The sequence below is a fragment of the Coregonus lavaretus genome (assembly GCF_964263955.1).
Source record: "Coregonus lavaretus genome assembly, chromosome: 29".
Taxonomy (NCBI): domain Eukaryota; kingdom Metazoa; phylum Chordata; class Actinopteri; order Salmoniformes; family Salmonidae; genus Coregonus; species Coregonus lavaretus.
Genome location: NC_140016.1, coordinates 25,472,132 through 25,498,373, shown reverse-complemented (window position 1 = coordinate 25,498,373; position 26,242 = coordinate 25,472,132). Strand labels below are relative to the sequence as shown.

Here is a 26,242-nt window from a genome sequence, read left to right as displayed (position 1 = left end):
ATGTTCCTTCAAGTATTAGATCTTCTAGATCTACTCTTAACACCCGATTGAACAAATGAGGCGAATGCTTAAATCCCTGTGGAGTTCTAGTATACGTAAGTTGTTTACCCTTGTAGGTAAATGCAAACAAGTGTCTGCATTCTTCTGCCAGGGGCACACTAAAAAATGCTCCACATAAGTCAATCACTGTGAAGTACTTTGCTTCTGGGGGAACATTGGTGAGTAGCGTATGAGGGTTTGGAACATCAGCAGGCCAATCTTGTACTATTTCATTTATGGCCCTTAAATCATGTACCAGCCTCCACGTTTTCCCATCTGCTTTAAGGACCGGCAACAAAGGTGTATTACAACAACTTTGTGTTTCTATTAGTACTCCTGCTTTTATCAGTCCTTCAATTGTGTCACTGATGCCCTCTTCTGCTTCAGGTTTCATATGGTATTGCGCCCTCCAAGGGGGCTTAACATGTGGCTTTGTTTTGACAAACACAGGACTTGCTGATTTTACCAATCCAACATCTGTATCATGTTGTGACCATACCTCCTGAGGTATGTTTTTCTCCATTTCCTGTTTTAGCTTGTCCTCCAATTCTGTCACCACCCCTAGCTGTGTTAGCTGTTGGGATGTAACTTCCACTGCCCTGGGGTCCCCAGTCATTATTGTAGTATGGTGTATCTTGATTAAGGCTTTATCTTCCGAGTGATAAATCAGTGGATTTTCTGTTTTGTTCCATTGAATTGTTTTTGCTCGCATCATCATGGTGCCCAAATCCTTAGCCTCCATTCCCTTGTTCACCAGCAAGGTAATGTGTGGGACAGCTTTAGAAACATTATACCATTTTGCCACAAAGTCTGAGCCATCCATGTCCGTCACCTCCATTGCTGCTCCTTGATTTCCTATAATTATGTACTGAGACATTATAGGTACTGATTTCCCATTTGTATTTAACAACCACAGTTGCTCTAAAAGATCATCACGATAGGGATCATATTGCATGGTGCAGTGAAATTCTGACTTTCCTCTTTCCGCTTCTGGTATCTGAGCCTGAATAAACCTACCCCATTTCTTTACTACTCTATCTACTTCTGTCTCAATATCCCCTAACCAATAGACATTGGCTGTATCCTGTTTCATTACCATTTGTAAGTTCAACCCTGCCCTTTCTATAATTACTCCTTCAGAGGAACATCGAATTTGTATACCCATTTTGCATAGGGCATCTCTTCCCAATAGATTGACAGGGGTGTGTTCTGATACAAGTATAGGGAGGGTTGCGGATTTGTCATCCGCTGTCAGGCGAACTGGAGCTGTCATTGGAATTAACTGCGTTTGTCCCGAGAATCCTATAGTTTTGGCATATTTGCCAGACATGGGGAGGTGAGAGGCATAATTTGGACTTACACAAGTATAAGTGGCTCCAGTATCGACCATCATTGGTGTGCCTCTGTTCTCTATTTGAACCTGCAGCATAGGTTCTTGATCAGCTTGTGTAGTTAGTACTGTAAACTGACCCTCCCCGGTAGGATTCTCTGGGCACCCCTAGTACCCCTGATTAGGCCCAGCCCATGGATTCACAGGACCTTGGATTTGTTGCTGATTTTGTTGCCAGCCGTCAGGTTGCTTCCAATTATTTTGGTTTTTGTTCCCCTGTTGTTGCCAGGGTTTTGTGGGGCAGTTTTGTCTGATATGCCCTTGCTGCTGGCATCCCCAGCAAATTCCAGGTTGCCCTTGTGGGCCCTGATTTCCTCCTTTTTGATTATTTTGCTGAAATTTTTGTTGTTTATTGTTATTATTCCATTGCCGGGGTTGTTGTGCATACACATTCACTACTGGTACTGTGGGTTGTACTTGGGCCTGTGGCGCGGGAGGCAGATATGGCCCTCCTGGAGTAACTGCAGCCATCATTCCTGTTTCATTCGCAGGTGCTGCTACTGGGGCCTGGATTTTCTTCTTCCCTCTGTTTGTCAGTTCTTCCAATTGGAGTTGAGTCAGTTTCCTCTGAATGTCTCTCCCCTGCTCCATAAGTCTCTGTTCATCCTTTCTGTGTTTTTCTACTGCATGTATCACATGGTCACAGAATTCTTTGTGTGTCTTTGAGGTTAGTCCCACCACATCCTCCAGCCTGCTTCTTACAGATTGGGGCATTGCCTCTATTATGGAGTTTCGGAATAGAGTTGTCATCAGTGGGTCCCCTTCTGGGTCTCGTTCCGTTTCCAGTCTCCATCGTTTCATCTGTTCATGTAGATAGGCAGCTGGATTCTCAGTTTCTCCCAGTGTCCCCCCTTTCAGTGACTTGGGGTCAATTCTCGCCGGGTATTCCAGTCTTAGTGCTTGCCAGACTTCGGGGCGGTGTGAATCAAAGTCCATCCCATCTCCTTGTGGGTCACTCACTTCTCTACTCAGGTCACTGTTCCCCAGTATATCCTCCATCTTTGCCTTTCCAACCACCCTCGCCAACAGTGCCTTCAGATCCCCCACAGCCAGCAGTTTCCCCATGGTCTGTTCCTCAAAAATCCTAATCCATTTTCCCGCCCCATTATGCAAATCTGGCAGACGGGCAACCAATCCTTCCAGGTCCTGTGATCCCCACGGAGCATAGTGAGCCTGGCTACCTTTTATCAGAATTGGATATTGTCCCTTATATTTTTCAGGCCTTCTCAATGTTCTCCTATTGCGCAATCTTTCTTCTCTTACGCCTTGATTGCAATCTCCCCACATGTCAGCTGCTGCTCCCTCCTCCTCTAGCTCTCTGCCTGTATGCTGTCTTACCTCACTTTGCTCCCTTTTTTTTTTTTCTTTTTCTCTCAACAATCGTCTCATCCTGTCCATTTCTCTCTCTATTTGTTCGTTTGTTGCTTCAATTTCTGCCATTTCTTCATCTGAGAGTTCTCCATCATCTCTCTTCGTCATTTTCATTCTTCCCAATGCTTCCCTCAGTTCTCCATAGCAGTCCAATCTATTTGGCTTGATTTCTGCCCTTCGCTTGATTCCTTCTGTTTCCTTTGAGTCTTTTTCCATCCTTTGGGAGGATGCAAACAAAGGTCTTTCTTCTTCCATTTCTATTTCTCCTTTTATCGATACTACTCCGGACACCTGGGGATATTGTCCACCAACATATGGTGGGGGTCCCAGAGACCAATCTGCTTTCTTTTTGTTTGTTTTCTCATCATCTTTTTTCAACATGTTTCTGGCTTCTCGCATGTTCCTTAGCAATCCTTCTCCTTCCAGTTTGAACATGTTGAGTACTTCTTTTTCTCTTTCTTTTTTGACGCTTCTCTTCTTTCCTGTGTCTTTTGTTTTATGGTTCTTTATCAGTGTTTCCATTTCCTCACACACCGAGACATCAAATGTTCCTCCTTCTGGCCACTTAGTGCCCATTTTCCTGGTGCGTTTCTCCCATTTTTCAGATGTTTTCGCTATTTCTTCCTTGCCCAAGGGATACCTGGCACTCAGTATCTCTACCGCCGTTCTATTCATATTTATGGCCTATATTTTTTAACTTCCTTTTTAATCTATTTTAGTATTCCTCCTATTTATTTATTCTTATATTAGTATTGTTTTTATTGTTAGACTATTTGTGCTTCTTTGATTATTGTTTGGTTGGAACTTATTTATTATTCATGGGCATTTGACAGTCTCCTTATATCATAATAATATTTCCTGATGTCCACTTTTGTGTGGACACCTCATAAATCTTTCTCTTCCTAGTGCTTTTTCCTTAGCTTTAAATCACTCAGCTATATTCTTAATGTAATAATAAAATGACTTAACCTGATGTCCACTTTTCCTTTGTGTGGACAACTCATAAATCCTTCCCTTCCTAGTGTTCTTCCTTAGCTTTAAATCACTCAGCTATATTCTTTATGCAATAATAAAATGACCTAACCTGATGTCCACTTTTCCTTTGTGTGGACACCTCATAAATCTTTCTCTTCCTAGTGTTTTTCCTTAGCTTTAAATCACTCAGCTATATTCTTTATGCAATAATAAAACGACCTAACCTGATGTCCACTTTTCCTTTGTGTGGACACCTCATAAATCTTTCCCTTCCTAGTACAGAGATTTTCACACTCGCTTTCACTCTCACCCTCTCACTCTTTCACTCTCGGTGTGAGACCGGGTGCGTCCTTCCTACCAGGCCACACTCAAGTAGCGGTCCAGGAAAGGTGCGCAAACCTTTCTCCACCCAACACAGAGATTTTCACACTCGCTTTCACTCTCACTCTTTCACTCTTTCACTCTCGGTGTGAGACCGGGTGCGTCCTTCCTACCAGGCCACACTCAAGTAGCGGTCCAGGAAAGGTGCGCAAACCTTTCTCCACCCAACACAGAGATTTTCACACTCGCTTTCACTCTCACTCTTTCACTCTTTCACTCTCGGTGTGAGACCGGGTGCGTCCTTCCTACCAGGCCACACTCAAGTAGCGGTCCAGGAAAGGTGCGCAAACCTTTCTCCACCCAACACAGAGATTTTCACACGACCTCAAACACAGCTTCTCTCCTCAACACAGAAAATGAGCTGTTATCTGCAGGATTTTCTTATTATTCTCATTCATATAGATGAGCAGCCACCTGTGCCAAAATGAATCAGACAGTTGAATGACTCACAGCCACCAAAGTAAACCACTCACTCACATAAGATGAGCAGACCTAGTCTTGGTTAACACTTTATCAAAAAGTTTAAGCCCCTGTGACTATTTAACCTGTTCACCTACTCAGGATGACCTAACTTTTTTTCCTGATAGACCCTACATAATATTGACATCATCACAACACAGGATGATTCACTACTTACCCGTACAGACCTCTAACAAAGAATTTATCATCAGAGCGGTATCCGTAAGTAATCTTGTCTGTTCAGGCCAATGGAATGCTAATCATAGCCCCAAAGCGGTATCCACAAGATTTCTATTTATAGCCCCCTAAGTATTACATACCTGGACTTCACTACTACGCTTTTCTAAGCGACCTGTCAATTCTGCCCTAATTTTTCTGTTACACTTCCTCAACACAGAAAAAGAAGCGGTATTACCCAGGATTTCTGCCTACCTATGCAGTCCTCAAGACGATTAACGTCTAAAGCGGTATCTGCAGGACTTAATCTGTTATTGTCTGATCGCTCAACCAGCCGTACAACCACCCGTGTTGAAATGCCCCAGACAGAGCGATCAGCAAAATGAATCAAATGAATCGACCGAATCGAACAGACGCATCAGATGAGCAACCGAGTGACCCCGACGATTGAACGCACGAGTTGAGCAGTCGAATCAAACAGATCAATCAGACTGTCCAACTCAGCAACCCGAATGAGACAGATTAATCATCCAACCTGACCACAATCTATCAAATCTCAATGGATTAAACAGAATTTGTAGCAGGATGAACAATTGAATCAGATGTTTTGAAAAGAAAACGGTTCAGACGAACAACCGAGTGTCATTGACAAGTATAGGACGCGTCAAACCGTCGGTTTAGTCAAACAGATGCATTCATACTGACCAAATGATCAACTCAACCGAGACAGATAACCCACCCCACTCAACCACAATGACTGAACCACCCCAACCCAGGCAAACCTATTTATACTATTTTCTACTTATTGCAACCCTCGAGGCTTTTTTATAATTTAGCATGTATTTTAAATTCAAAAGCTCCCAGTGTCTAATTTTCTGGTTCTTATTTTTAGAGAGACCTACTAGGTTTTTCTGCAGATGTTGCCGAGCCCCAGATCGAACCACACAAACGTTATACTATATGAGTAAGAACTTGGCTTACCTCTTAAAAGCGGCCGCTTTTGTTTGTATGGTCCGTCCAAGCCGTTTCACAACCGCAGATGTACACCGTCTCTGATCCCTATTTTTAAACTCCTGGCAAGCTCGCCAATTATGTTGTAGAAACATTTGACTAAGAGATAATCAACTCAAAACGAAATATCTCTCAAGACACAGGAGCCTGTGAATTCAAGAATTAGACTTTATTGCGCAACAAAGCCAGAGTTTGCTCCATGAAGCAACTGGCTCTCCTTGGCTCAAATATCTCCTTTTATACAAATACAAGTGCATAGTCATCCTTTACATAGCATATACAGTTACTACCCTTAGGGTAATTGATTAACTTCTTTCATGGCCACGCCACCCTTATCTTTCAACGTCTAGATGTCACATGTTGTTTTTCTCCAAAAAGGCTATGTGAACTTTTCCATATGACCTCTTCCTCTTATCTCATTATATTGGTGGCAGACCCTTTCTCAAAAACAATACACATACATACATTAAGGCATGGCTACACACTGTATTGGCTATTCTGCTTATTTAAACATACATCTGGATTATAGAATGTCAATCATGTTTACTATATTTTACTTTTGAAATTTCCCAACATTTGCCTTAATGACACATAAAATATTACCATAAGAGTCGGCCCGAGATTGAACCCTGTGGCACCCCCATAGAGACTGCCAGAGGTCCAGACAACAGGCCCTCCGATTTGACACATTGAACTCTATCTGAGAAGTAGTTGGTGAACCAGGCGAGGCAGTCATTTGAGAAACCAAGGCTATTTAGTCTGCCAATAAGAATGCGGTGGTTGTTGCAGAGCTGGTGGCCGGGGTAGTGGTAGCCAGGTGGAAAGCATGGCCAGCCGTAGCTAAATGCTTGTTGAAATTCTGGATTATTGTAGATTTATCGGTGGTGACAGTGTTTCCTAGCCTCATTGCAGTGGGCAGTTGGGAGGAGGTGCTCTTATTCTCCATGGACTTTATAGTGTCCCAAAACTTTTTGGAGTTAGTGCTACAAGATGCACATTTCTGTTTGAAAAAGCTAGCCTTTGCTTTCCTAACTGATTGTGTATATTGGTTCCTGACTTCCCTGAAAAGTTGCATATCGTGGGGGCTGTTCGATGCTAATGCAGTACGCCACAGGAGCAGTCAAGTCTGAGGAGAACCAGGGGCTATATCTGTTCTTAGTTCTGATTTTTTTTTATGGGGCATGCTTATTTAAGATTGAGAGGAAAGCACTTTTAAAGAACAACCAGGCATCCTCTACTGACGGAATGAGGTCAATATCCATCCAGGATACCCGGGCCAGGTCAATTAGAAAGGCCTGCTCGTTAAAGTGTTTTAGGGAGCGTTTGACAGTGATAAGGGGTGGTCGTTTGACCGTGGACCCATTACGGACGCAGGCAATAAGGCAGTGATCGCTGAGATCCTGGTTGAAGACAGCGGAGGTGTATTTAGAGGGTAAATTTGTCAGGATGATATCTATGAGGGTGCCCATGTTTACAGATTTAGGGTTGTATCTGGTAGGTTCGTTGATAATTTGATTTGATTTCAACATAATGTTTCAGTTCTATCTTAAATAAATTAGAGGGGTTTGTTCTCTGCCCACTTAATCTTATGAATAAAGAATCTTTCAAGAAAATAAGAAAATTAACTATGACAATTTTATCGGGGTTCATATCAGTTGGGTGAAAGTAAAACAAAATATCAGAATCTTCCAAATAAACATTAAATGTGTTTTCTCCTATAACTTAAAGTATTCTAACTCAATCCATGTCACGCCCTGGCTCTGGGGACTCTAGTATGTTGAGCCAGGGTGTGAGTTTTCATTTGTTTTTCGTTTCTAGTTGTTGTATTTCTATGTTGGCCTGAATGGTTCTCAATCAGAGGCAACGAGTGTCAGCTGTTGCTGGTTGTCTCTGATTGGGAACCATATTTAGACAGCCTGTTTTCCCACAGTGGTTGTGGGATCTTGTTCCGTGTTGGTGTGTTTGTAACCAAGGATGTCACGTCATCGTTTTGTTGTTTTGTTCGTGTTATCAGTCTAATCAATAAAATATGTTCGCATTCAACGCTGCGCCTTGGTCCTCCTTCGACGATCGTGACAGAAGATCCCACCAAGACTGGACCAAGCAGCGTGTCCAGGAGCCATCGCCAGGGAGATCTCTAGCGGATCTCCTTCGCCTCCTCGACTGGGTCAAGCCGTGTGAGGAAGAGAGGGGCTTGACTTGGAAGCAGAAGGGCGAAAGGCTGGCGAGAGATATGGAGACCTGGTCCACGGGTAGGAGAGAAGCCCAGAAATTTTTTAGGGGGGACTCACGACGGGGCAGCAGGAGGCCGCGATGGAGCGGTCCAGCGGGTTTGCAGAGGAGGCCGCCAGGTTAAGGGGGCCACTGGTCACAGAGGAGAGGGAAAGTGTAGAGGCACGGCGAGAGGTACTGGGGTGTGTTACCAGTCCGGTCCGGCCCGTTCCTGATCCCTGCGTAGGGCCAGTGGTGTGTGTCCCCAGTACGGTCCGGCCTGTTCCTGCTCCCCGCACCAAGCCAATGGTGCGCGTCGCCAGCCCGGCCCGGCCTGTTCCTGCTCCCCGCACCAAGCCAATGGTGCGCGTCGCCAGCCCGGCCCGGCCTGTTCCTGCTCCCCGCACCAAGCCAATGGTGCGCGTCGCCAGCCCGGCCCGGCCTGTTCCTGCTCCCCGCACCAAGCCTATGGTGCGCGTCGCCGGCCTGTTCCTGCTCCCCGCACCAAGCCAATGGTGCGCGTCGCCAGCCCGGCCCGGCCTGTTCCTGCTCCCCGCACCAAGCCTATGGTGCGCGTCGCCAGCCCGGCCCGGCCCGTTCCTGCTCCCCGCACCAGGCCAATGGTGCGCGTCGCCAGTCCGGTCCGGCCCGCTCCTGCTCCCCGCACCAAGCCAATGGTGCGCGTCGCCAGTCCGGTCCGGCCCGCTCCTGCTCCCCGCACCAAGCCAATGGTGCGCGTCGCCAGCCCGGTCCGGCCCGCTCCTGCTCCCCGCATCAAGCCTATGGTGAGCGTCGCCAGCCCGGTCCGGCCCGTTCCTGCTCCCCACACCAGGCCAGTGGTGTGCGTCGTCAGTCCGGCACGGCCCGTGCCTGTTCCACCGGTGCCTGGTTCGGCACCGGTCAGCTGCTTCACGCCGGAGCTAGAGCAATCCACCAGTGGGCAGGCCAGCTCCGGCCAGCGGGGCCAGACCGGACCAGGGGTACTTTGGGGCGTTGGAGAGGGAGTGGGGATCAGGCCCGGAGCCGGATCCGCCGCCAAGGCGGAGTGCCCACCCGGTCCCTCCCCTGTGGTGTTTGGTTGGCGCGGCCGGAGTCCGCGCTTTTGGGGGGGGGTACTGTCACGCCCTGGCTCTGGGGACTCTAGTATGTTGAGCCAGGGTGTGAGTTTTCATTTGTTTTTCGTTTCTAGTTCTAGTTTTGTATTTCTATGTTGGCCTGAATGGTTCTCAATCAGAGGCAACGAGTGTCAGCTGTTGCTGGTTGTCTCTGATTGGGAACCATATTTAGACAGCCTGTTTTCCCACAGTGGTTGTGGGATCTTGTTCCGTGTTGGTGTGTTTGTAACCAAGGACGTCACGTCATCGTTTTGTTCGTGTTATCAGTCTAATCAATAAAATATGTTCGCATTCAACGCTGCGCCTTGGTCCTCCTTCGACGATCGTGACAATCCAAAAATCTGTCCATTGGTTTGTGATAAATTATGTACATGATAATTACATTTCTCTTGAATTTTGTGTTAGAAAACATTTGTGCTTTTTATCTGATGAATGAATAATTCATTCATGACCAAATGGTTTGTGTCAATAAATTTATTTTTACAGGCTCACTCCCCCAAGGCAACTACATATGCTTCTGGTGTAATTCATGACCTGGAGACCTTGAGTTGCTAATAACACTTTCATCAAGACAAAAAGATGTCTCTATTTTCAACAGACCCATGACTATACAGTTGCAAAGACCCAATTTCAAAAGTGAGGGCATGTGTACGCCTAGACTAGAGCCTGCTTCCCGGCATGGTCCAAAAGGCTTTGGCTCCAATAGACCAAAGTTAGTTTTTGTGCAGCAGTACACTGTGGACTTGAGAATGCAGTCTGTGTGGGTTGTTCTCATGTTATACTTTTTCTTTTGCATTTAGCTTGGTAGATCCTCTGACACATTCCCCAATACAGAGGTCACACAGAAGGATGGGTCATCCCATCCAGGTATTATATCATATTGGTATGGAAAGAATTCAATCAAACCTGCATTGCCAGATTTATGCAACAGCTCTTTCCACATGGTCAGTGTGGGCTATCCCCAGTATACCTGGTAATAAAACACTGAAATATGAAAATTAAGATCCTTACTTTTTTCTTGGCAAGACACTGATCAAATAACTACACATTCTGTATGTATATATTACACCTAATGTAAACAATGTTTCAGGACTGTTTTGGGGAAATAACCAGGCCAGCCAACCCAGGTATGGTGAATTAAATCATGAGACCCTTGTACTTTGACTTGTTAAATGTTCTTTATATTTAATTATAATGTTACATGTTTGTATTATTGGGATTCATATAGCAGTATACACTGTACAAATAGTCCCCCCCCCAGTGTAATAATACTATTTTTTCATAAGAGGAATACATTTTTTGCCAAAAACTTTTCAAAATGAAAATAACTCACATAATAAACATATTTATTAGAAGAACATACAACAAGACTGCTTCGTTTGACGAATTGGACATTGTGATTTGGAACGAAGACCCCTGGGCGGATGCCTTGTTCAAAACAACTGGGAACTCGGAAATCTCCGACTTGCGACTTCAGTACGTTCAAGACAACAGGGAACTAGGAAAAAAACGAGCTCCGATTGGGAAAAATTATTTTGAACGGTCATCCAACTCGGAATTCCAAGTAAGGGACTCCGGCCTCTTTCTAGAGCTCCGACTTTCCGACCTGAAAATCACTGAAGTCATGATTTGACCTCGTGTTTTCCCGAAGTTCCCAGGTGTCGTGAAAGCACCAAGAAACACCAAGCGTGTTTGAGCTGACGTCAGCCAGCCTTCCCTGCGAACAGACGGAGCCAGGGTGATGTGTAGGAATGTGCGGAAACTTCTTCCTTGAACAGTTTGTGTGCTAGTACTTCGATAATATTGACCGAATACCGACAAGGAGTGGATACATATATACGGTAAGTTGTATGTAACTAATTAATTAACATATTGTCTATTGTTTTGAATTTGTGAAACAAACTAACTTTGACGAACAGTTTTGAAAATGGAGGCAGTGTGGGGGTTGCTGAAAGGGAGAGGCGCTGTCCAGGGCTGATTTCAGCACGGAGATCAGGACCATGGCTAACACACGCTGTTCTAAACTTTCGAAGTGTTTACACGCCTAACTTTATTTATGATATATATATATTTAAATAAAACTAATAACATAAACATTATTTCTAAATTGTTAAAGATTCTACAAGTTAACTTTGTTTTGTTCGGAGTTTGCGTTTCCGCAAAACTAGTTTTCCGAGTCGTTTTGAGGGCCTTGCTGGACAGCGACATTCTCTGCCTCTGTCGTAGCAAGCTTACATAGCGATATGTGGAATACTATTGTTGGTAAAAGTTTGTTTTTAGCTACAATCTATCCATTTGTTAACGATATGAAATAATATTATTCTTCTCCATACCCTAACCAATACTGCAACTTTCCACTTTTATTGTTGAGGTCTAGTTCTAGGTCTAGTGCATAGGCTATAACTCAGAAATAGTATTTTTAGTCATATTGTATTCTTTTTTGATTATTTTTTGATTATTTTGATACCAGCATGTTACAAAGTATGTATACTCTACACAGTTTTGCGCTTAGAAAGTGAAGATATGTAAACACGTATTATTTCGATTTGTTGAAGTATTTAGTAATTATTACCATTTAGGTCTATATATTTTGTTTTGCATGGAGATCATACAACCCAGTGCACAATTGTATTTTTCTATTTCCACTTCTTATTTTCTCTTCATACTAGTTAGAATGTAGGACAGGCTACTGTAGTTGTTGGGCGCTGTCGACCAAGTTGGTGGTGCTGTTTCAAAATGGCCGAACACACATTTCTGTGCACGCAAACACAGGCCTAGGAGTCTATGGATTTTCCCAAAGCGCCGTGTTAAATAAAAATACATGAAGTATGCCCACAATGAAGTTATGAAACATACATTTTTAAGTGGTGGGATATTCTTGGTAGTTTTGTGTTAAATTTGTATATTTATTTATGGAAAATAACTTTTACTTTATTGCATTTTAAGTATGAAATAGTCTGGATAAATATCCTTTCTTACGAATGAAGAATACATACTACATTTTCATCTGTTATATAGTCACATACTGGTACATCGCATTGATATGCACAGCAGACCGCATGAAGACATAAGGAATCAATGAAGTGATGAAAGTGTACTGAAATTGTGTTGGTTTAGCATACTTTCCTTATCTAGTTTGACACTTGTATTGATGACAGTTGTGATTTCTTTCTTGGATGCACCATTCCTGGATTATCATAAAAACATCCTGCGCTCTCCGACCATGATATAAATACCAAATAACTGATTCAGAGAAGGAACAGTGACATGGTTGGTAGTTGCTTGGACAACTTGCAAGCCATATAATTTGAATGAGTTGGGACCAAGTGTATGTAACTTGAGTTGTCTGGTCTTTTGAAGGCCTGTTAAAACTCAAACTCTCTTTGACTACTACTACTACTACTACTAACTTTGTAGTTCTGAAAATGAAAACATATTTTAATTTAAGTTGCTTGTGGTCCTCTGTAGCTCAGCTGGTAGAGCATGGCGCTTGTAACGCCAAGGTAGTGGGTTCGATCCCCGGGACCACCCATACACAAAAATGTATGCACGCATGACTGTAAGTCGCTTTGGATAAAAGCGTCTGCTAAATAGCATATTATATTATATTATTATATTATGACCTCTGGTTCTGCTCTCCTCCCCCCCAGCATGGCTTCTCAGACGGTGTATCCAATGGGATTGGTCATGTTCTCCACCTCAGTTGGCATGCCCATGGTGGAGGATGCCCAGGGGTTGGCTGAGCTTCCACACAACGAGCTGCCGGCCCCGCAGCTGGTCATGCTCGCCAACGTAGCCTGTGAAAACCAAGCAGAAGGGAAGGAGATGATGGAGCTTCAAACCGTCGGCAGCTACTCCGATAGTGAAGACGAGAACATCATCAGATACAGTTACGATAGCCATGAGAGAGAGATGTGTATTGTAGACTACCCAGAGTCTCCACGGGCTGCCCTTACCCAGGTTGAGGAGATTGACGTGGAGGAAGAAGGGATTGACCTGTCCAAACCCTCTGACCAGCGCCCTTCTAGCCCTTCCACCCCTTCTACATCTCTGGGCATGATCATGGAGTCAGCTAAGAAGAAGAAACCCTTCTTCTGTAAACCCTGCAACTACCAGGCCCAGTGCGAGGAGGAGTTTGTAACCCACATCAAAATCCACAGCGCCAATAGGATGATCGTGGTGAAACGCATGGTGGGGGACAAGGCACGGGCAAAAGAGACGTTGGCGGGACCAGATCAAGAGGCGGAGAGCGGCGATGGCGGGGCCAACAACAAAGGGCTGATCCGCTGTGAGCGCTGCGGCTACAACACCAACCGCTACGACCATTACATGGCTCACCTCAAGCACCACGAGAAGGAGGGCGACGACCAGAGGGTCTACAAATGCACCATCTGCACATATACCACCGTCAGCCAGTACCACTGGAAAAAGCACCTCAGGAACCATTTCCCCAGTAAGCTCTTCACCTGCAACCAGTGCTGCTATTTCTCGGACCGTAAGAACAACTATGTGCAGCATATCCGCACTCACACAGGTATGTCAAATATAACCTTTTCACTCCAAGTATGCACTTAATGGTGAAAGTATGAGTTTTTTTTAACAGTATAGCTAACTCTGTTTTTGCTATTCTAGGGGAGCGTCCCTTTCGATGTCCATACTGTGAGTACTCAAGCTCCCAGAAGACCCATCTTACCAGGCATATGAGAACACACTCAGGTGAGTGTCTAACACAGGCTACATGACATCTTTCTAGTATGAGACAGTAATTAGACAAATATGATTGATTGTGCATAGATATAGGTCTCTGTTTTGGTTTCCTCTCATAGTCAACTTTTTCTCCTTTGTTGCATTCGCTGGAGCAGATGGTTTTGGATAAGAACGGTAAAGTGGTTTGCGATACGTGCTGTGAGATGCTAAGTGTTCGACCTGTAATTGTTGCTTGTCTCCGTATTGTGGTCCGTCTTCCCTGCATGAAATGTGTGCCAGTGTTCCCATTGATGTTAACAGCAGTTAAAATGTCTCTAAACTGACCATTTTCCACATTGCTTTTCTTGGCAGGTGAAAGGCCTTTCAAATGTGACCGCTGCAACTACCTGGCTGCCAATCAGCATGAGGTGACACGCCATTCCAGACAGGTTCACAATGGACCCAAGCCCCTGTGCTGCCCCCACTGCCCATACAAGACGGCTGACCGCAGCAACTACAAAAAGCATGTGGAGCTCCACCTCAACCCGCGTCAGTTCCTTTGCCCTGTCTGCAAGTATGCCGCTTCCAAGAAGTGTAACCTACAATATCACATCAAGTCTAGACACCCTGGCTGCCCACAGATCGCAATGGATGTGTCAAAGGTCAAGCTGCGTGTCAAGAAACCAGATTCTGATGAATTCACTGATGAGTACACCATGGTGAATGGAATAGCAAAGTTTGAGCTGTCAGCAATTGATGATGATGCCGAGGAGGGACCAGAGATCTCTGGAGCTGATAAACAATCAAGCCCTATCAATCTCTCGACCAAGAGAAGCATTCCTAGCCCTGTACAAGCTGCAGAAAGTGTATCAATGTACAAGACCCCCAAGAAATGTGACAACTCTCCTGTCAAAGAGACCAAGAAGAGCAGCAAACCTAGCCGTGTTCAAGCAGTAGAAAGCATGGCAACGGACAAGACCCCCAAGAAATGTGACGTCTCCCCTGTCAAAGAGACACCTAAAAAGGCAAAGGAGAAGGCAGAGAAAAAGGTAACACTGAAACGCAAGAGTACAGAGATGGGCAGTGAGAATACAAAGCAGAATGTTACCCTGAAGGAGAGCGGGAAGGAGACAGCAGCTGCGGTTGAAATAGCAGGTAATAAAGTTAAGAGAAGTCCCAAAAAACAGATGACAGGGAAAACAAGTGTTCAGGATAAGTCCGAAATAAAGGAAACCGTGGAAAAAGTTCAAAAGGAAGAGGACAATGTTGAGAAAGCGAAATCAGTCAAGGACAGGTTAGAGAAAGAGACGCTGGAGAGGGAGAATATGGAGAAGGTGAAGGAGGATAACAAGAGGCTGGAGAGGGAGAAAATGGAGAAGGTGAAGGAGGATAACAAGAGGCTGGAGAGGAAGAATATGGAGAAGGTGAAGGAGGATAACAAGAGGCTGGAGAGGGAGAATATGGAGAAGGTGAAGGAGGATAACAAGAGGCTGGAGAGGAAGAATATGGAGAAGGTGAAGGAGGATAACAAGAGGCTGGAGAGGGAGAATATGGAGAAGGTGAAGGAGGATAACAAGAGGCTGGAGAGGGAGAATATGGAGAAGGTGAAGGAGGATAACAAGAGGCTGGAGAGGAAGAATATGGAGAAGGTGAAGGAGGATAACAAGAGGCTGGAGAGGGAGAATATGGAGAAGGTGAAGGAGGATAACAAGAGGCTGGAGAGGGAGAAAAAAGAGCAGCTGGAGAAACTGAAGAATGAGAAAGAAGGAAAAGAGAACAAAAACGCAATAAAATCTCAGAATACAACTTCTAAAAAAATTGAGAAAGTGGTTGAAAAGACTGTTCAAAAAGCTCCTCAAAGTCAGGGAGCACCAGTGCAAAAACAAGGATATAACAGCAAGACGAAGCCAGTGAAGAGAAAAGCTACAGAGGCCTTGGACTTATCAATGAAGGAATCTCCTGAGTCCTGCACCAACATTAAGGCCAAACGGTTAAAAATCAAGCCTGCTGACAAGTCACAGTCAAAAGCCAGTACCCCCCGAAGCAAAACTACTGAGTATTGCCCAGCGTCCGAGCAGAAGGACCCAGCAAACCAGATTATGTACTTGCCTGTAGTGAAAAAGCTGAAAGAGACCGAAAAGAGCAACAAGAAAGAAGCAAGCCCTGGAGAGACTGAGGCTTCCAGTGAGAACAAGGAGTTTTCCATCATTGAAAACCCCATTAGCCCCCCTGAAAGCAACATGTGTCCTGCCACAGAGCTTCAGCCAACAGTTGTACAGGAAGAGCAGCAGGAATCTGACCAGGAGGAGACTGTCCCCGCTCTGGATACATCTACAGGGCAGAGCCCGGCTGAAGAACGGCCCAATAATGGAGAAAACAACCTTGAACTGCAAAATGTATCCCCAACCAAGGACACAACCCCACGAGCTGAGCAGGCTAAGGTCGCCGAGAAAGCAGAGGAAACTCCTGAAGGCTTCAGCAGCACCGACGAGTCCCCATCTCACATAGAAAGTGACGTCGCTCCTGATTTCAGACTGGCACAGGGACAACCATCAACACCAACAACACCCTCCCTGGAGCTCCCTAGGCCAAGAGGAAAGCCTTCTGAAACCGAGGAGGACGAGGGCATCCACAGCCATGACGGAGGAAGTGAGATCAGTGACAGCGCCTCGGAGGGCAGCGACGATTCAGGGCTCAACGGGCTGGCGGCTGCCGCCGGTAAACTGGCCAATGACCCTGAAACTCCCACAGAAGAGATTCCGACTCCAACTGAACTCAAGAGTCACATGTGTGTCTTCTGTGACCGTACCTTCCCCTTGGAGGCGGAGTTCCGTCGGCACCTGAATCGGCACCTGGTGAATGTATACTATCTTTGACAATGCATCCAAGCCGGACCAGTGAATGTCTGCAGAGCAGGGAGCTTTGATTCCAGCGGTGTATTTTGCTTGACCCTTTCCCCCTGTTATAAAACATATGTATAGTTGTGTCTGTGTAAACATATTAACAGTACATATTCAGTTACCTTGCATTAGTGCTCACTGTTACTGCTGTATCAAATATTCATTGAATATTCTATGGTATTCCTAAAACGATCTGACAGTCTTTGTAATACCAGCTTTAGGCAGACTAGTTAATTTGATTATTGGTGTCTGGGCTTTCACATATTGGTTCCCAGACCGTTTGACTATTAATTCTACAGTTCTTGTTTTCAAACATAAATCATAGAGGATATGTGAGTTGATACCATGTGAGGTCCAAAACTAATGTTCATGGTTTGGCATTTGGCTGAGACATCCATCAAAGAAAATATGGGCTATAATTTTTTTTGCTTGTAAATCTCATATGGTTATGCAACTAACTAAAAGCTAACCATTCTGTAATAGCGTTGTATATACAGGTAACTGCCAAAATAAAGGCGTTGGGCCACCACAAGCTGCCATAACAGCTTCAATGCGCCTTCTACAAGTGCCTGGAACTCTATTGGAGGGATGCGACACCATTCTTCCACGAGAAATTCCATCATTTGGTGTTTTCTTGATGGTGGTGAAAAATGCTGTCTCAGGTGCCGCTCCAGAATCTCCCATAAGTGTTCAATTGGGTTGAGATCTGGTGACAGAGACAAAAACACCTTAAACCCCCTATGCTCCTTTTGAGACCCCTCTTTCAAAGTCACTGAGATCTCTTCTTCTTGCCATGGTAGCCAAAATAATGTGCAACTGGGCATTTTTATACATGACCATAAACATGATGGCATGTGAATTGCTTAAGTAACGCAGAAATCACACCTGTGTGGAAGCACCTGCTTTCAATATACTTTGTATCCCTCATTTACTCAAGTGTTTCCTTTATTTTGGCAGGTACCTGCATTTTGCATAGTGGTTGATATTGAAGAAATCGCTACACCTTGCCCTGTGGTTCACAAACCGGTTGAGTTTTCTATAGAAGAACCCACCAAGAGATGAGTTGTACCCTTTTTTAAAAATCCATCAGCCCTGATGAAGAACAACAATTGTAAATAAATTATGAAAGGAAGTGTTACACTTTTTCAATGAAGAACCAAAGAAACCCCAGGGAGACGAGATTAGAAGGACCCAGGTGGTCCATGCCAAATAACCCAGAGAATAATGGCGCTCTCACTCCGATTGTGCAAATCCACTCTAGTGAAGCGGCCTGTCTCCTAAATGAGGAAGAGGGCTGCATGTTCAAAGTCCACCATTTAGGGAGCACTTGACAACTACTTTGATTTCTTTATTTTATTGATAACATCAATAGATTTAAAAAAACATTGTATACATCTATTATCAATCTGTACAATGGACTAACCATAATCTCTTCATTACAAAAACGTTATAGGTGTAAATTGCCATGACTCATGACTCTTACAGTCAAATTGCTGAAATATGAAATGGGGCGAGGTTTCTTTGGGTTCATCCGGCACAATCGTGGCGAAGGATGTATAGAATTGTTTCTTGCGTTAATGTTTGAATTATGTTGTCACTTTTTGTATATCCAAGTACATTTAGTCATACAAAGACAAAAGTCGTACTACTCATTAACAAATGCACAACTGTAATGTGGGAGGTAGGGTGTTCCTAGTGTTACTGGCCCTTGACATTTGAAGGCCTATAGAACATAAGATCAGGATGAAAAGGATACTATGTTGCTATCACTGATAGAAAATGGACCGCTAACATTGAAAACAAGTTGTGAAATGGATGTTTGTGCGCACATCTGAAACTTTGCCATTATCAGTTTTGTGTTTGATTTCAGAAAATGTCCAAAGATTTTTATATATATTTTTTACAGTTGATCCTGTAAAGATAACGGTAGATCTACATTTTTTAAAATTACTTTTAAGTGCCTTCGACAATCATTATTTTATGGTTTTGTTTGGATGTTTTTAGCATATTAACAGTGTAGGTTTGATAATTGAGTCACATTTTCTTACACTAAGAGGTTGGATTTCAATTATATTGTTGTTACATCATGTCTATCTTTAGAACCATTCCTTGAGGTTTAGTTGTAACTCTTTAATTACTCTGCAGATCAAACCCATCAACTTTATTTCTGCAGTTTTTATCACACCACTCATCTGTTGTACAGAATTGTGCCTCCAAAGCTTAGCCTGTTTGGGCCATCAGTGATATACTTCTTTCATATGCATCTAGTTTTCTGTTCTATTGAGGTGATTGGTAGACTGAGCTAATAAAAATGCCATGTGTACTCTTTTAGTGAATTCAGTGCAATATTGTATTTTGGGTATGATGCCAAAGTGAGAAAGTATAGAAATATAAAGACTTATGTTTTGAGTTTCATGACTATTGGAAGGCATAGAATAGTATCAGGGTTCCTTGGAAAACTGGTCGAATTTAGCCGATGCACTCTTATCTAGACGGTTAGATTCTGTATCACTGTAAATGTACACCTCTTATCTCTTTGTAAATTATCTATTTTCTTTGTTCACTTCCTGTATTGTGCTTTTTAGTCGATAGGAAAAGTTGTTCATTCTTTAACAATTTTGCATTCACATATTGTGTAATCATATGTACCGTAAAACTTCTATTAAACGCAGTCTCAAATAGCCACCTGTCCCTTTTAATATTTACGAGGTTACCATGGACACAGCTCTGATATTCCCAGTCATGTGCATTTAAACATATTTTTGAATTCTGTCATCGTTGCTAGCCATGGTGCCACCAAAAATAAAACACTATCAAATTCATGGTGCTGAAGCACAAAATCAGGGGTGTATGATAGGCAGCCTAGTCTTTGGAAGTCTGATCTGCAATGGATTTGTTATTATGTTTATACTGGTCACAATAAACAGTGTTGTTGTCTTTTCAACATTTTATTGAGCAAAAGCTGTGTGCATTAGGGAAATAGAATAATAATAACAATAATAATATGCCATATAGCAGACGCTTTTATCCAAAGCGACTTACAGTCATGTGCGCATATATTTTTACGTATGGGTGGTCCCGGGGATCGAACCCACTACCCTGGCGTTACAAGCGCCATGCTCTACCAATTGAGCTACAGAGGACCTGGCTCTAATAAGTGGCGGTTGTGTTCAGTGATTTAAAAAAAATAACACCCTGGCTATTAATTGAAGTTTTAGCCTATACCCGTCATTTGCTGTTTGCAGTTAGTGAAGAAATGTACGCTTTTTTTTTTTTTTCAATTCAATAATTGCCAACAAACTTCTAATGCCTTCACCAAAGTGGGGAGTTATTGGCCATTGTCCCCAAGACTTTGTGAAAACAATTGGCTGTTTAAAACCTTTTTGTGCAGTTTAAAACCAACATCCTGTACCATTTTCTGCTCTACACTTCTAAATAAAAGTTAGCCTAGAATCGAGAGGTATTGTTGGTGCGTGATTCCTTTCCATTTCTTACATTGTCTGCAGTTACTGATACGTTTAAAAGTATATTACATTTCAAAATACTTTAAAAAAAAAAAATTGGTTCACTAAAGGGTTCCCTTCCTGCTGTCTAAATGGAAAGAAAGCAATGTAAACTGAAGCACAAGTCTACACATCGATAAACAAAGACAGCTGTTTGTATGTAGGGTATTTATAATCGTTACATTTACAGACAATTTTACAAAACCCAGAGCTGAAAAGAATCCATAACTGAAAGTGCTGTATCATCACAATTAAATATCCAGTACAAAAAGCCTCTGCCATGAAAACCCTCGTTGCCCCATAGAGATGTTGGTATGCACTTCATTTTTCCTTCTTCACCTTGAGCCTCTTTGCTCCTTTGTAGGACAGGCTGGTGTCCACCAGGGCCTGCGGTTTCCTGGTCTTATAAGCAACAGACTTCTTGATGCGCTCTCCCTTCAGGTTAACGATGTTGGGGAGTAGAGGTGGACTCCTCAGGGAGAGCCCTGCACCCTCTGGAGCGTGGGCACGCAGCAGGAGACTGTTCCCCTCGACTCCTGTCACTGCCACCCATCCTAAGGATATAATAAATTAATCAGTAGCACCAGGCTTTTTTTTGAAAAACACCAACCCTGAAATGTCTGGGTGGGCTGGTTGATCAATTTGTAATGATGTGTGTATTACCTGCAGAGGACATCTTGATATCAGCACTGGCTTTGTGATAACCCTGTCCCTTCAGCTCAAACTCTTGGGAGATAAAAGGGGGGAATTCCTTCATGCGTTCTTCTCCACCCATTGGTACCTATTCACAGCGAGTTCTTACATGTTGATAACATTATTTGTAAACATGTTTGTAGTACCATTTGAGAAAGAGATTTTACGTCCTTAACTGGGTAGAGTAAGCAGCATCAACTTACCCCCAGCAGGATTTGACCAGCATGCTTCTGATAAATGCTATCAGCCTTGTCCAGACTGGTGATGTGAATCGGGACCCGGTTGGAAGCAATGACTGAAAACCAGCAGGACTTCTCGCCCTGGGAAATGAATAATATGTCTCATAAAGACAAAGACAAAAGTGTGCGCCACTGTTTTGATGTCACAGTTTAGCATGGTGAGATCTCATAAGCAATAATGAAAGAAGGCATTCACCTGAAGGTAATCAATTCGTCCTAGAGCTCCCAGGAATAGCGACATTCCAGGTTTCAACACAAACGTCCTGGGCACGATGGCTTGTGTGGGCACCACCAACTTGACCTCCTGCTCTGTCAACAGATTGAGGACCTAACAAGCATGAGAGAGCGGAGAGAGAGTGGGGGTTGGGGGTGAGCTGAATGGATGGCATTGTTCTGTTCAACACTAGTTGGTGCTTGTCTTGTAAGAAAACCTTTATGAGAGTGGTACAATAAAATAATCATGAATCTACTGCAGTGACACGCAAGATGGTTGATGCATTAGTCTGTTCTATTGCACTGTGCGTAAATGTATCGTGGCATCCCACTTGTGTAAATGATACTTCCAAACGTCATGTAGTTATAGGAGAGGAATAACAAGGGACTCCTTCTCCCCAGGGGATAAGCTAAGGAACTATTTTTATCTGCCAACCCTCTTGCATCAGAAGGGAAACTTAGTCAAAGGGTATTAATTAGTCTCAAGTGTGCTCTCCTAGTGCTGGTAAACAGTTACATCACGCATACATGCCGATTCAATTAGGAGGATGCAGGGGTGTGTCTGAAATGGCACCCTATTCCCTGGAGGATCCTGGGACTAAACACCTCCCTCTGCAACTGGATCCTGGACTTCCTGACGGGCCGCCCCCAGGTGGTAAGGGTAGGTAACAACACATCTGCCACACTGATCCTCAACACGGGGGCCCCTCAGGGGTGCGTGCTCAGTCCCCTCCTGTACTCTCTGTTCACCCATGACTGCATGGCCAGGCACGACTCCAACACCATCATTAAGTTTGCCGACGACACAACAGTGGTAGGCCTGATCACCGACAAGACAGCCTATAGGGAGGAGGTCAGAGATCTGGCCGTGTGGTGCCAGGACAACAACCTCTCCCTCAACGTGACCAAGACAAAGGAGATGATTGTGGACTACAGGAAAAAAAAGAGGACTGAGCACGCCCCCATTCTCATCGACGGGGCTGTAGTGGAACAGGTTGAGAGCTTCAAGTTCCTTGGTGTCCACATCACCAACGAACTATCATGGTCCAAACACACCAAGACAGTCGTGAAGAGGGCACGACAAAGCCTATTCCCCCTCAGGAGACTAAAAAGATTTGGCATGGGTCCTCAGATCCTCAAAAAATTCTACAGCTGCACCATTGAGAGCATCCTGACTGGTTGCATCACCGCCTGGTATGGCAACTGCTTGGCCTCTGACCGCAAGGCACTACAGAGGGTAGTGCGTACGGCCCATTACATCACTGGGGCAAAGCTTCCTGCCATCCAGGACCTCTATACCAGGCGGTGTCAGAGGAAGGCCCTCAAAATTGTCAAAGACTCCAGCCACCCTAGTCATAGACTGTTCTCTCTGCTACCGCACGGCAAGCGGTACCGGAGTGCCAAGTCTAGGTCCAAAAGACTTCTCAACAGCTTCTACCCCCAAGCCATAAGACTCCTGAACAGCTAATCATGGCTACCCGGACTATTTGCACTGCCCCCCCACCCCATCCTTTTTACGCTGCTGCTACTCTGTTAAGTATTTATGCATAGTCACTTTAACTCTACCCACATGTACATATTACCTCAACTAGCCGGTGCCCCCGCACATTGACTCTGCAACGGTACCCCCCTGTATATATAGCCTCCCTACTGTCACTTTATTTTACTTCTGCTCTTTTTTTCTCAACACTTTTTTTGTTGTTGTTTTATTCTTACTTTTTTTGTTTAAAATAAATGCACTGTTGGTTAAGGGCTGTAAGTAAGCATTTCACTGTAATGTCTGCACCTGTTGTATTCGGCGCATGTGACCAATAAAATTTGATTTGATTTGATTATATAGTGCACTACCTTTGACCAATAGGTTGCTATTTTGGACAGATTCCAGGATTGTAATGAGTTGCATTACAATCTATGAAATAACAATAGAATATGGGCAGAGTTTTAGCCTGGTGTAGAGTAACAGTGGAGCCAAGAGCGAATAGGAAGTAGCTCACGTCATGCTCTTTCATGATGCCAGGGGTGTCATAGAGCCAGTGGGCGTCTTTCAGTTCGTTGAGCGTCAAGTCCACTTCCGTAGAAGGGTTGGAAAGAGTACGGTCTCTCTCCTCCTCCTTGTCAATCACATCCTCTCCATAGGCCAAACTATCAGGATCAAACTCTATCAGGCCTCTGTTGGATTCTACGTTGGTCCGGAACGTCCTCCCAATGCGACCTAAACCAAAATAAGATTTTTAATAATTAGCCTACATTAAGAGTACAAATCTAAAAGCAACAATGCAAGCCATTGAAAACACAGAAGGCCAAGGGTTGAGCTGTATGGGTTGTCCATTTCAACCCTTGGTATTTAGGCTATCCTGTGGGGTTACCACCAGTCATGTCCCCAACAGCCAACATCAATCTCTTACCCACTAGGTAGCCCTGCTTGCTGAACTGCTCTAGTCTCTTGAGCTCCTGTGGAGAAAGATCACTCTCGGTCTGCTTGGAGGCACTCTGGAGCCTCTCGGACCGCCTGAACATGCGATACGGGGTGGGGTTGATGATGGGAAACTTCAGCAGGTTCAGCGTTGTACCTGTGGATCATATTCAATTTCAAAGACAATTTAAGAATTTGTTTTCAACATTTTAGAGACTTGAGCCTATACAAACAGACATATACTGAGTGTACAAAACATTAGGAACACCTGCTCTTTCCATGACAGACTGACCAGGTGAATCCAGGTGAAAGCTATGATGCATTATTGAGATCACTTGTTAAATCCACTTCAGTCAGTGTAGATGAAGGGGAGGAGACAGGTTAAAGAAGACAATTGAGACATGGATTGTGTATGTGTGCCATTTAGAGGGTGAATGGGCAAGACAAAATATTTAAGCGCCTTTGAATGGGGTATAGTAGTAGGTGCAAGGCGCACCGGTTTGTGTCAAGAACGGCACCACTACTGGGTTTTTCATGCTCAACAGTTTCGCGTGTGTATCAAGAATGGTCCACCACCCAAAGGACATCCAGATAACTTGACACAACTGTGGGAAGCATTGGAGTCAACATGGGCCAGCATCCTTGTGGAATGCTTTCAACACTTTGTGGAGTCCATGCCGCGACGAATTGAGGCTGTTCTGGGGTGCAACTCAATATTAGGAAGGTAATCCTAATGTTTGGTATACTCACTGTAGGTGTTATTGGTTCCAGCTTTCCATCAATGTGACTGTAAAAGTCGTTGGAAAGTAAAGCTTATTCAAGACTTCTGATTTACAGCAGCATAGAAAGAAGAGAGTTCCATAAATAAGCTCTACAACAGTCAGACTGTCTGTGTGCTATTACAAGGTCATGAAATTAACAAAATAACCTATTCAACAAGAAGCCTTTTGTTCACAGCCTTGTTTGAGTGTTTGTAATGTATCTTATAGTGAAACTGTGGGTTCCAGGCTTGGCAGAGCTCTTTCTTACCAGGCCATGGAGATATGGTGGCTTTGTGGATCACATCTGAGGCCCTGGATTTGCAGTAGTCTGACTCCAGTAGACTGTTGAACAGTGTGGATTTCCCTGCGTTGGCTGTTCCTACCAGATACACGTCTCCCTTGTACTTCCACGATCTCTGAAGACTTGAGATGAGATTTTCTATTCCGTATCCCGTTTTGGCACTGATGAGGTGGGTATCTTTGATATTATCACTGGAAATGCCTACATCAGCACAGTACATGGAAAGCTGACGTTTAATCCTTTGCAAGTAGTTTTCAGAGTCTCCAGGGAGCAAGTCCACTTTATTACCCAGAACCACTATGTGTTTGTTTTCTCCAACAAGCTCTAGCAAGTCTGGTACTATGGAGTCTGGGATGTCCAGGAGATCCACGATCAACAGTACCAATGCTTTCTCTGATTTGACCCTGCGGACTATATCCCGATATTCCTCCTTGGACATCTTGATAGTCAATGCCTTTTGGTGGTGTGTGAGCAAGTAGCAACGTTGACAAATTGCCTTTTTCAATTCGTCTTCCTCTAGCAAAAGTTTATACTTTTCACTTGGAAGATAGCCTGCCACATCAGGGGCAGTGCAGTGCATGACTGCGCCACATCCGTTGCAACAGGTGTCACTGACAGGTTCCTCCATATCTGGTGTACCATAGATTTTCTGCTGTCCTTTAAGTTTCTTTTTCTTCTTCTTGCTTGTTTCCTCGAGAGGGAACCCTACATCATGAAACTCGATGAGAGAATCAAGGCTCGCAGTCTCCACTTTGTTGACGGTCCCATCTTTCAATGACTGCAGCTGTTGCTCCAGAGTCCTCTGCTGCTTCTCGGAGCCTGACCTCGGTGGCAACCTCTTGTCTTCTTTGGAAATCATGGAGACAGAGTTCACATGGAGCTGACCATGAAGTTGGTCAATGTGACTATCTTCTGGTTCAATGTAGTCCAGGAAAACAAATTCCTCCTCTTTTTCTGGCTCTATGGAGGTGTATGTCCCCTGAATTTTGACATTTTTACCCAGCTCTTGAGTTTCACCGCTTGCTCCTCTTGCAGTGCTGTAAAACCTGGTCATCCATGTGTTATTCAATACAAAAGAAAGTGCAGAAGTATACTGCCTTGGTAGAGGAGGTGATGAGATCCTATGCTTTACAGATAGACATGGAACTGATAGATGTCGAGAACATTTACAAGTAACAAGTTCACGTAACGGGACTTGCAACAATTTATACATCTTTACAAACGAATACAATTGAATCATACATTAGAAATCACAGTGTGATTACATAACCTTGAATAAAAACGCATGTGAGTTGCTGCGGCTAGAAACCATTCATATCCTGACAGGAACTTACGTCTCCGGAAATGCCATTTATTTACATTTACAACTATTAAGATTCGATATCTAATATAATAAAACATATT

At 44.0% G+C, this 26,242-nt stretch overlaps 2 protein-coding genes across 2 annotated transcripts; one reads left to right on the top strand and one right to left on the bottom strand.

Annotated features, from left to right (window-relative positions):
- The first annotated feature begins 10,844 nt into the window (after positions 1–10,844).
- LOC311104860 (uncharacterized protein) lies at positions 10,845–19,051 on the top strand. Its single transcript, XM_084146806.1, has 4 exons — positions 10,845–10,970; positions 12,780–13,663; positions 13,762–13,845; positions 14,188–19,051. The coding sequence occupies exons 2-4, from the start codon at positions 12,781–12,783 to the stop codon at positions 16,689–16,691; spliced, it is 3,471 nt and encodes a 1,156-aa protein (XP_084002932.1). The 5' UTR covers positions 10,845–10,970; position 12,780; the 3' UTR covers positions 16,692–19,051.
- A 944-nt stretch (positions 19,052–19,995) lies between these two features.
- Positions 19,996–26,165, bottom strand: LOC311104862 (nitric oxide-associated protein 1-like). Its single transcript, XM_084146808.1, has 7 exons — positions 24,806–26,165; positions 23,769–23,933; positions 23,358–23,575; positions 21,347–21,478; positions 21,115–21,231; positions 20,882–20,999; positions 19,996–20,772 (listed from the first exon to the last, which is right to left on the bottom strand). Exons 1-7 carry the CDS (start codon positions 26,076–26,078, stop codon positions 20,540–20,542), a joined length of 2,256 nt encoding a protein of 751 aa, XP_084002934.1. The 5' UTR covers positions 26,079–26,165; the 3' UTR covers positions 19,996–20,539.
- Positions 26,166–26,242: the final 77 nt, after the last annotated feature.

Bases quoted from the DNA above. Each gene is read 5' to 3' on its own strand.
- LOC311104862 (XM_084146808.1), bottom strand. From the start codon at position 26,078: ATGATTCAATTGTATTCGTTTGTAAAGATGTATAAATTGTTGCAAGTC. The intron at 23,576-23,768 runs GTAAGAGATTGA...ATTTTGGTTTAG, and splicing joins CAAGCAGGGCTACCTAGTGG to GTCGCATTGGGAGGACGTTC. The intron at 21,479-23,357 runs GTGAGCTACTTC...CATGCTTGTTAG, and splicing joins GCATCATGAAAGAGCATGAC to GTCCTCAATCTGTTGACAGA.
- LOC311104860 (XM_084146806.1), top strand. From the start codon at position 12,781: ATGGCTTCTCAGACGGTGTATCCAATGGGATTGGTCATGTTCTCCACC. The intron at 13,664-13,761 runs GTATGTCAAATA...TTGCTATTCTAG, and splicing joins GCATATCCGCACTCACACAG to GGGAGCGTCCCTTTCGATGT. The intron at 13,846-14,187 runs GTGAGTGTCTAA...TTTTCTTGGCAG, and splicing joins GCATATGAGAACACACTCAG to GTGAAAGGCCTTTCAAATGT.